The sequence below is a fragment of the Dendronephthya gigantea genome, unplaced genomic scaffold, assembly GCF_004324835.1.
Source record: "Dendronephthya gigantea isolate DGI-Jeju-01 unplaced genomic scaffold, DenGig_1.0 000173F, whole genome shotgun sequence".
Classification (NCBI taxonomy): Eukaryota; Metazoa; Cnidaria; class Anthozoa; order Malacalcyonacea; family Nephtheidae; genus Dendronephthya; species Dendronephthya gigantea.
Genome location: NW_021163183.1, coordinates 380,042 through 391,932, shown reverse-complemented (window position 1 = coordinate 391,932; position 11,891 = coordinate 380,042). Strand labels below are relative to the sequence as shown.

General features: G+C 36.2%; 1 protein-coding gene and 1 pseudogene across 1 annotated transcript; both read left to right on the top strand.

Annotated features, from left to right (window-relative positions):
- The first annotated feature begins 69 nt into the window (after positions 1-69).
- Positions 70-6,359, top strand: LOC114538064 (annotated as a pseudogene).
- Positions 6,360-7,167: 808 nt separating this feature from the next.
- LOC114538075 lies at positions 7,168-9,122 on the top strand. The gene has a single exon (XM_028559199.1). It carries the CDS (start codon positions 7,377-7,379, stop codon positions 8,793-8,795), a length of 1,419 nt encoding a protein of 472 aa, XP_028415000.1. The 5' UTR covers positions 7,168-7,376; the 3' UTR covers positions 8,796-9,122.
- The last annotated feature ends 2,769 nt before the right edge of the window (positions 9,123-11,891 follow it).

Below are 11,891 nucleotides of genomic sequence, written 5' to 3'. Positions count from 1 at the left end.
TTTGTGAAAATGGGTGTACAACTATGGAAACATTGTTATGAATAGTCAGAATTTGATGTGTATTTTTTCAGTGGCAAACCAATGATGATATTGATTCATAAAACTTGGTGCAGTTCGTGCAAAAGTGAGTATGCCTGCCTGTCTGTATCGATTACGTTTTTTTGAAATCTCAAGCCTGTCACATAAATATTTAATGTTATCTTTCTTCGGTTTAGTTTTAAAACCAAAGTTTGCAGCTTCCAAAGAGATCGAGGAAATGAGTAAACATTTGGTGATGGTGAACACAGAGGTATACAGTATGCTGTTTGGAAACCATAAATTGATATTCATCGCATCTCATTTAAAGGAATCATACAGTAGTTGAAACCGACAGAGCTAAATGTTTCTTTCTGTAATAGGATGACGAGGAACCGAAGGATAGTGCCTACGCTGTCGACGGAGCCTATATTCCCAGGATATATTTCGTAGGTACGTTGATAAGTAAAACTTTGGTTGCGATTCCATCTTTGTCTCTTAGTCCATCCAATACAAGATGATTTTGTTAATCAGCTAGAAAAAAGGATGCACTTTCTACCTGCTTCTCCTGAGGAGAAAGGCTACTGTTGTTCTAGAATTATATCCACTTTATTTCATTTAAAAAGAGCCAAGTGGTCGTGTTATGGACGAAATATGGAACAAAGGAACATCCTTTCCAGATACAAAATATTATTATGGCGAACCTGATCACAGTAAGAATATACATATCAACATCCTTTCGATCGAATATTGATCTTTTTATGTATAAAAAATTGTATGATTGAAGCCTCCAATATTGTAAACGACGTTAAATAAAACTTCGACTTATTTCATTTTAGTTATTCGAAGTATGAAACTTGTGCTGGAAAAGGAATTTACTTCAAACAATCGCCACAAAGGTACAGTTACATCATACATTCGAGCGACATCAAGCGACTATTGAAAGGGATTTAAGTTACATTTCATCACAAGCTCAATTGCTCTTCCGAGAGGTCTCACAAAATGATACCCTTTTAGGATTTGGCAAAGGAGAGAATCAATTGGTTGACGTTTGAAGAAGGTGAAAAAGAATCAAAGAAAAGGTAGAGACAGTGTTTGATGCAGAGCAAAAGCTCTCAAAGATGAAATCTTTGAAGCATCTACTGATCTACATGTGTTTCAATGATGCACAGTTTTAGTAACTCAATCTTCTTTCTTCAGTGGAAAACCAATGATGTTAATCATTCACAAAACTTGGTGCGGTTCGTGCAAAAGTAAGACACAATATATTCAAAAGATTCGTCCAAATCTTTTTCATCGCAGCGTGACTCCTTTGTGGATGAAGCTCCAAGTTGATAGCGATTCATCAATTTCTTTTCAGATTTGAAACCGAAGTTTGCAGCTTCCGATGAAATCTTAGAGCTGAGCAAAAACTTCGTCATGGTTAACACAGAGGTGAGGTGTGGTTAAACTATAGTTTATACTCCCTTCAAGTCAAGCTTTCGACAGCAAGTGAAACGGTTTATGGTATGAAGGTTCTTATTTCATTTTTTAACAGGATGACGAGGAACCAAAAGACAGCAAATATGTGATTGATGGTGCTTATATTCCAAGAATCTTCTTCGTTGGTATAATTTGGCTGCTGTCGTCTTTGACTTTATAGAGTATGCTTTATATAGTAAACACTTTATAATGCTTGTGTTTTAGAGCCGAGTGGACGAGTTATGAATGAGGTCTGGAATGATGGCACGGAATTTCCTCACGTGAAATACTACTACGGAGAAGCTAAAGAAAGTACGTTAAGACATCGCTTGCTATCCTCATCAAGTCAAATGCAGTGTGTTTGTCTATTTGATTAGTGAGTTAACCATTTCTCATTCTATTATCTTACGTCTAGTTGTTCGTAGCATGAAATTAGTCGTATCCAAGCAAAGTAATTCTACAAAACTCCACAATGGTAAGTAGAATGCGCTATTGCACCTCACGCGATGATTCACACAACTGAGATGTAATCTTTAACTTGCTGTGAGTTTGTAACATTCGGCTCATCTTATTTTATTTTATTCACACAGGTTGGGGGAAGAAGATTAAGTGGGAATCCTTTCAAAATGGAATCGAGTTGATGAAGGAAAGGTGAATTGCAAGAAGTGCAGAAAATCCCTCATGCAGTTGCAAAAACGTTTACAAAAATTCTCGTCTGTTTTAGGAAAGTTCCGATGCTTCTCATCGTTCACAAATCTTGGTGCCAAGCATGCAAAAGTGAGTTCATTCATTCTACGATTCGCTTCACTCCAAAAATATCGCAAAGGAGCTGAAGACTTTACTATTTTATTATTGTAGTTTTGAAATCGTATTTCTCGAAATCAGAAGAGATTGTTGAACTTAGTTCAAAGTTTGTGATGGTGAACATACAGGTATATAAATTTTGGAAAGTAAAGCAGATTAATTTTACACTTTCTATAAAGAGTTTTCATCCTATTCGATGAAACATCGTATTTCAAACCATTTTACAATTGTGGCATCAAATAAAGGACTAAAACTGATTTGTTTTTATAGGATGACCAGGAGAAACTTGGTGAAGAGTTTGATGTGGACGGAGCCTATGTTCCACGATTGTATTTCTTTGGTATGAATTGTAACTGTTGAAAACGATTTATGAATGCATCTATTTTGATGTGGTGAATCAATGCTGTAATACCTTACTCTATTATCTTACTCGCTCGATTCTTTCAGATCCACGAAACGGAAAGATTATGGAGGAGTTTCACAACGAAAGTCCGGATTATAAAGATGATTTCATCTATTCGTACGGGAATGCTAAACAAGGTAACTAACTTACGTTTTAGTCGATGAATTTCAAAGACAATTGTTGGTTCTACGCGCCAATTCTTCTTCAATGAGACTTATCTTAGTCATTACCAATTACAATAGTTATTTCGACAATGAAAAAGGTTTTGGAAAAGCAGGAAGCTGTTGAGAACGATCGAAGCAAAGGTGAGGATTTGGAAATCCAGTTATGAAACATCGTGAAGCAATTTGACGTTGCAATGCATTTGACGTTTCAGGTTTTGGAGGGAAAATTGATTGGACGTCTTTTAACGACAGTGTGGAGTTAGCTGAGGAGGTGTAAGTTATTTCAAACAAGTTTTACAACTCTCTGGACAAGTTCTCTGAGCCTCAACCTTGCTTCTTTCATCTTCTCTGCAATGTTTACCACCTCACATATTCTTCCGAATTCTGATCTCTTCATTCCATGATATTTCTGACCAGCTCTCCTTCATCTCTTCTTATTACGTGTCCATATCATCTCAACCTTGCTTCCCTCATCTTCTCTGCACTGTCTACCACCTCACATCTTCTTCTGATCTCTGTCTCTGACCAGCTCTCCTTCATCGGACCGGTCTAGTCTTACTTTCCTTGTGTTCTCTACGATGAAAACAATTCAATGTCCTTGTATCTAAATGATGTTATCTTTTCTAGCAACAAACCAATCATGTTAATCTTCCATCGAAGCTGGTGTCAGTTCAGTCGAAGTAAACATACCACGCTTACTTTTATTTGAAAATTTAGAACTAGTATTTTATTGGATACTGTAATTTACACCACTTACTATCCTTTCCAAGACTTGAAAGAAGAATTCGCGATGTCTCAAGACTTATCGGAAATAAGCAAGCATTTTGTGATGGTCAATGTTCAGGTGAGATATTTGATCGACTGGGATAACAGAAGTTGTAAAATCATAAGTATTTGTTTGCAACAAAAAACTAAATAATCTGTCATCAATTCAGGATGATGAAATACCAAATGAAGAGAAGTTCAATGTGGATGGAACATACGTCCCAAAGATTCTGTTCTTAGGTAAATTTAAGCTATTCAGATGCATGTAGTATTACTCAACCGAAAAACGTGTCAAACATTCTCTGCCACTGATTTCGTTAGATTCGCATGGAAATGTTGATAAAGAACTGATGAATGAAAACAGACGTGAAAAGAGTTCAAAATACTTTTATCAATATGGCATAGACGGTATTGATACGCGACTCATTTGTGCTTTAAACCCCTACGTGAATAAAAATACTAGCAACCAGCTTTTATTTTCTAGTTGTGGCTTCCATGAAGTTAGCTTTAGAGAAACAGCCTCCGCCATCACTCGACAGAGGTACAGACAAACTACAATCATATCTTTCACGTTATTTAGTCGTATTAACGGATGCAAAGCATCTAAAAACATTATTTCCTTAGGATTTGGAATAGACTATGAATGGATGACAATGGAGAACGCACTCAGCGAAGCTGCAAGATCGTAAGTAACAACAACAGTTTTTCCCCTGCTCGTTCAACCAGATCTTAGATGCCCAACTGTATCACCTTTTTCTCAAATCGCAGAGGGAAACCAATATTTCTGATCATTCACAAATCATGGTGTGGAGCTTGTAACTACTTGAAAGGCATTTTCAACTCGTCCAAAGAACTTCCCAAATATGCCCAAGATTTCGTCATGGTAAATCTTGAGGTATGTATAAGATCTTACCTTTTCAAAAGTTCTAGGAATAGAGCTTAATTGCTCAGTGGTTATAATAGCCTTGATATTTTCAAATGCACCTTAAAAGAGCTTAATTCACGGATATGCAAGAACAAGGCATGCAGGTTATTAAAAAATAAAACATGAACAAAAATCAACAATTTTTTTTGACCTGTGGATTAGGATGAAGAGGAACCAGAAGGGAATCGATTTGACATCGATGGCAAATATTATCCTAGGGTATTCATATTAGGTAGGAACATTTCTACACCGTTAATGCACTTTGTAGAACACTTGATATAACGTGTTAAAGATCTTCTTACCAAAAATATTATTCATTTTAATCATCTGATCATTTTAGACCCAACTGGCGTTGTTCAACGCGATCTTCACAACATGGACCCTGAATTTATTCAATTCAAATTTTCTTACAACACTGAAAGGTCAAGTAAGTTATTCTTGGATAAAATTTGATCAGTCGTGAACATGCAATAACTAGGGCATGCAAGACATTAATAAAACTTGTCGTTTTACAGTTATTCGTGTGATGAATGATGCATTAGCGAGATTCAGGAAGGTTCAAACATCAGATGATGTTGGACACGGTAAAAATACATAGCTATCTGTTGGTAATCTTGGCAAAACTTCATAATATTGGCAAGAGTTTACACGAATGAAAAAGCTCTTTAAAACTACTATAAACATTGAAGTGTAAGTCGCAGTTAACCGGGCTCTATTTGTCGGTTTTATGTAATTAGGTTTTGGTGAAAATATCGAATGGGTTGGCTACAAAGAAGGTGTCGAATTATCCAAGCAAAGGTAACTGAAAAATATCAACAATTTTATGATAGAACAAACTTTGTTTGTGAATGCTCTAAGGCTTCTTTTGGACATCATTCAACCAAAATTCCCTCTCTTCTTGTTTTCTATAGCAACAAGCCAATGATGTTGATTCTTCATAAGACTTGGTGCAGTGCTTGCAAAGGTAAACAGTTTAAAATCATCTCTGGTAGTGCAAATAATCCTTTATTTTTACCTTCGCCGATAAAATTGACTCAAATGGATCTTGTAATATACTCAGCACTCAAGAAAAAGGTGGCCGCTTCCAAAGAATTTGCTGATTTGAGTAAAAAATTTGTAATGGTGAACTCTGAGGTAAGATTTACGTTGTCAACTTATGTTCAGGTAGAGTTATTCTGCTCACTTTAGTCCTAAGTTGAATTGAGTTTATCTCGTCTGTATGGTTGTGGAAATTGAACACAATCCATGTATATCACAGCGAGAATTACTTATTTTTATTTTTAATCTGTCAGGATGACGAAGAACCAGATGACGAACTGTTTGATATTGATGGAAGTTATGTACCTAGGACCTACTTTATTGGTATGATTGATAAACTGATAAACATATTTGTGGGGATTTGCCATGATTTTGTTTGCTATCAATCATCGTAAGCTGCACAACAGATGATTGTCAGCAATTCTCAGCTAAACTACATGGACGTTTATACTTGATATTTTTATAGATCCGTCTGGGGAAACAATGGTTGATATTTATAATTCAGAAAGCATATACAAAGAGAATAAATACTATTATTGGGACGCCATAACAAGTAAGTCTTATCCACGTTTAATTTCTGTTCGTATTTCAAAAGATTTCAGAAGACATATTTGAAGATAAACCAGTCTTAAAATCGATAAAAAAAACTTATTCTCGAATGATAAGTCTTAACTATTGTCCTTTTTCAATAACTTCTAGTGGTGAAATCGATGGAAAAAGCTCTGGATAAATTAAAGATGGGTTCTTCTCAACGTGACGAATTATAATCAACCTTTTATCCGAATAAAGATATTCTAAATATCTAATTAAATCCGTCGCATTATTTATAATAACAAGGCATGTTTAAATATAGTTGAAAATGGAAAAGCAAAAACGTTCGCACTTTTTAATATTTTAAATATCTTGACAAGTATGCACGAGTCTTTTTTTTCAGTAATCATAAGGCCTTTACATGTAGATGCAAAAATAATTTTCAATAAATATAATAAATGTACTTAAAACAAATATTGATCTGGGTCTGAAAGTTGGTATGACGTAGTCAAAACTGTAACAAAAACGACGTTGACGCTTTGTCAAGGACAAAATGTAAACAAAGTGTCAGTCATTTCAAAAGGATGCCAGGTTTGCAAAATGGTCGTTGCTTGGCATTTTCAATTAGCAATATATGTAGACGTAACAATCATCACAACGAGAATAAGTAATTTTTAATCATAACTTGGGACTGAGACAAACATTGTCTGAAGGTATAGAATATTATACGCAAGTTATCGAGGTTTAAATGCGGTCAGCCGTTCTCAACACATTTGGAATATGCTGAGACGTAATACTAAACGATTATGCAAGGTTGCAGCATGCTTGGCGACCGTGGCCGTGGTTTGCTATGTGTTTGGGAAATGCGAAGACTATATGCCTATTGTTCTTAGGAAAATCGATGGATTTTCCGAGCAAGTTAATCAGCTTGTACCGCGAATGCATACGATGTTGAAATCCAGTTTAAATGACACGACTGGGGCAGCCTTTTGGAAGAAGAATCGTTTGGCTTTGGAGAGCGGCTCATATTTGACCAGAAAAGATCAAACACCAGCACAGACTTCGAATGGACAAAACTACAATGAAATTATCACAAAACGTGTACGAAAGAGTCAAAATAAACAACTGGAAGCTCAAAGAGTTAGTTTCTCGATGAGCCAATCAGATTTCATCAAGGTGTTTGACAAGCTATGCCCGAAGACAAAGTGTTGAAGCCGAGAAAAGACAAATTCTCTTTGAGAAACGTTTAATAAATTTAACTAGAATTCTCATGGAAGTACATCGAAGAGAACACGCGGGTAGTTCTGTGAGCAAAGGTCATCAGGAGGAAGGTAAACATGTGAATAATCCAATTTATTCTCGTTATAAGAACGAGAATTTAACGGCTAAAAATGTATGGAATGGCAAAGAAAATAAGAATTACAAAACAGATTCAGCCGTACAGAAAGACTTTGCTCAGTTGAAAACTTCTATGCCTTCAAAGAAAATGAAAATACAATCAACTATGGCTGCCGAAGAGTTGCCTGAAAATCTTCACAAAACGGAAACGCCAATGACAAGGTCGAATGATGTGACTTTTGGAAGTATAAAACAACTCACCCACGTAAAAACAACGCCAACAAAGCGGCGTTCTGTATTAACGTCTCCTTCGTTTACAAAAGGCGTTGAGAGACAAAATACAAGCGTAGAATTGACTGGAAACATTTTGAAGAAATTTGCCATGCATAATAAATCTTTACTGTCGACCACAGGTAGTTCAAGTAGTTTGCTTACACGAAGAAAAAAGACAAACTCAAGAGGGAACTTTTCAACTGAAAGCAAAACAGAAATATCGTTTTCATTCAAACAAAAAACAGCATCTAAACTCTTAGGCCGAAACACGACAGGAAAAACGACAGAAACTATGAAGAATGTATCTTCTTTTAAACAACAGGAGGAACGTTTTGTAGATGAAAGCACTTTACGTCGTCGTGCAGACATGTTTTTACGCAAAATAAAAGACTTCGGAATGACCTACAGCGAAAGCTTTTTCCATTACAAACGTCAACAAAATTCAGCCATCTTTTACCGAGAGGTGCTACCAGTCTCGGGAAGTAAAGGAAGATTGACAGTTTTCCTGTTGCATGATTCTGATCAGGATTCCAGGATCTGGTTAAGCACCGGAACTCTTTACTCCCTCGGAATACAGGGACACAGGGTGGTTGCGTTAGACCTACCTGGATATGGTAAATCAACGAATATATCAGAGCCTGGCACTAGTTTGGAAAGGCTGAAATTGCTTGCGTCCTTTATGTTCACCGTTTCCCCGAAAGGTCCCAGAGTTCTCGTGTCCGCCGGAGAAAGTGGCTTGTATTCGGTTCCCATAGTGATATCCGCGTCAGTCATGCTAAAGGGCGTGGTCTTTGTTTCGACAGCCCATACGGGGAAGTTCCCTGCTTCGAACTACGAGAATGTTCACCTACCGGCGTTAGTGATCCACGGAGAGAATGACAATTCAGCATTTCTCAAGGTGTTTCTAGAGAGCATGAAGCATTTGTCTGAGGCGGAAAGGATTTCCTTGGAGCAATCTGGTCGCTATTGTTACATCGAGAAACCCGATCATTTTCATCGATTACTGAATAAGTTTCTTTTGAAAATCTCGCCGGAAAGAAAAAAACACTCAAACAAATCTCGTTTACGAAGATCATAGTTATTTTTGCTGAGTCTATAAAAAACACGAAACAGAAATTGTAAGAGCTCTCCTATGTCAACATATGGTTGAGAAAATGCAGAACACAAGAGCAGAAAGTATTTCAGCTCCTCTTCAGGAAGGAACACAAGTCATAACCCCCAAAAAATCGCTAAACACTCCGGCTGTGAATAGAATTACCCGTAAATTTGTATTAAGAATCGAATCAAATTATTTCAGTCAAAGAGTTTGTAAACCTGATATTTTGAGTTGAAATAGGAAGGGTATTTTGTAAAGCTTGATATGATAAAACTGCTCATTGTTGCTATACACCAAGAAAGGAAATAATTAAACCCACTATATAAGACGTATATCAACAGTCTTTAAAGTTCCGCTTTTGAATTTTTCAGTTTCAAAGTTTGAAGCATCATGCAAGGCTGTGGCCCGACCAGGAAGATTACAAAGTCTTCTAGTTCCTAGTCCACGTTCGCCAAATATTTTCAAGGTGTTTTCACGACAAAAACGTCAATATTCGTACGGAAGAGCCAAATCTACTTACGTATGTATAACGTGCAGCGGAATTTCTTTGGAAAAATTAGGAACACCGCGTTGAAGGGTGTCACGACAAATAGGGTCTGCCGTCAACGGAATTGCGTACGCATGCACCCCACAAATTAGCAGGAAATTATAATAAAATATTACGAAAACCTTGGCTTTGTAAGTCGATTCGGGCGAATTAAAAACTAATATAACTTTATACATGATTGATTTACACAAAATTGCTTCAAGTGATATCATTGTTGAAAAATCTACGCTCACAAATTCACAAGATTCCAAGGTGTCCTCGTGAACATGAAGATGTGTCCATAATGCAATTATGGCTGATAAAATCGGTTTATACCAACTGCCTGAATGTGAAAAAGGAGTTATCTTTTTGACAAAAGGATTTTTCTTGCATTTCAGGCCGATGATGTGAACAAATTTGGTAAAACAATAGGGATATATTTGAAGAGATATTTACTGGCGGCTATCAATGAAATAATTGAATTGTGTTTCATAGTTACGTATCACGTTTTGTAGGCAATGCAAGATGGGAAAATATAGTTAGTACGCAATAGGCAAATATGTGCCTGAAGTAACCGCAAGTATTTGAAGGGCCACTTGAGGAAGTTGAGATTACGTTGATAGTTTGCAGACTCGCGTCTGCATGCAATATCGCTCAAGCTCTATACACCTTCAAGGAATCGATCGTGTTTTACCAAACTTCGAATGACACACACACGAGATCTTCCTACGTTTCCACGTGGAATGACAAAAAATGACCGTCGAGTGTTTCCCCACATGCAAAGACACGAGTATAGCATCCTGTTTATTAAATTTCTATACTTCTCAAGCACTTGACCCTGACCCGCAGAAGTTCGACAGCGCGCCGGGTCCTTCATGCAAAACGTTCGTGAATGGCTCGTTTTACACGCTGTGGACAAACCAATCATAACTTCGGTCGATGAAATAAAAAAAATATGAAGAACTGCATGCAAGCATCCTTATTTCTGTCATTTCGTTCGCTGTGCGATCAATAAGCACATAACCAGCGTTGGAGGACGTTGCACAAACATTGTTTTGAAAGTTTTCTCAACCGACCATTTTGACACCTTATTTTTCATATTGACGTGCACTTTTAGCAAGAATTTGGCAATACTTATCCTTGTTATATAGGATCGTTATCAAGTGAAAGACTTGGAAACCTTTTGCTAATATCCACCGGCCAATATTTAACATCATCAATCATTGAGTTAAATGACTTCTGGGCGATGATAAAGAGTTATTAAACTCATCACAACCTTGGCTTAAATTGCAAGTTTCTTGTATATCAACATTAGTCATATCAAGCAATCCTTCGTATATATAAATACATGAAAGAGCATATCTGTTTTTTTCACAGTAAACTCGATTTATCTCTCTGGATAATTATTTATAACAAATTTTAAAGGATAACTATTTTCTATTGCGAATAACGTTTCCTCTCTAAGCAATCTTTGAAGACAGCTTGTGTTCAACAAACGTGATGTACTGACGTAGCACAAAGCTTTTATTTCTGTTTTCTCATCACGTTTTCCTTTTTCATTTCATGCGAGTGATGTTAATTTCTTTGGGATGCTTATATAGCGCTTGTCTCAAAGGGAGAACTGAGATATTCCAAAGTTCGTATGAATAGTTAATTTATGGCTTGCAATCGTAGTCAAAACAACCTTATTTTAGACTCTTTGTTTCATATTTAAAGTTTTAGCATAGGACCTCTTCCCAAACTGAATTTGCCAATAATAAAACTACACAGACTAAAAGTCTCCTCCCAAGGAAAACTACAGCAAGAAAACCAGTAATTCTATAAGATTTAATCATTTGTAGAGCTTTACAAGGGAGTAAAAATAATCGTTACGTTTTGGACACAGAAGGGGATTAATATATTTAATTAATGTATTTTCTTTTGTGGACAAATAACGGTTTGATGTGACGGAAAACAACACTTCGGACATCATGAGTTTCCTGGTACACACAAATCATTATTGAGATGAAGTATTTTCAAAAGAATGTTCGAAATCTTAGTTATTTCAATGTTTAAATTCCTTTTAAAAAAGCCTATTTTACTAATCGGTTCAAGTATAAACGTCATGTAGCCAAAAGTTTATGTAAATATCAAAATATGATGCTATAAAACGAGCTGTGTTGCAAAGAATGAAATTGTCTTCTTCATGGAATGCCTTAGCATTAACTGAGCCCTCAAAGACTCGATCTGGGCACAATAAATGCTTACAGTGATACAGTCTTTCAAAAAAGATTACAAACAGAAGAATATATCAGAATGATGGGAATTATGAACAGCCAAGACATTTTTGTAAACATAACAAAAGCGTAATACATGTATAGGCTATAGCTATCAGCTGTGAAAACCAGCACTCAAAATAAAATCCTATTAAGAAATTAATACACTCGCTTTGGATTGAGGCCAATTGATGGTTTAATAGAAAACAGTACTAAACAAATACGAAGCAATTAGTTGATCCATAAACACACACAGTTTGTTGAAAGAAGTTATATTTATCCTGAACAAAATTAATG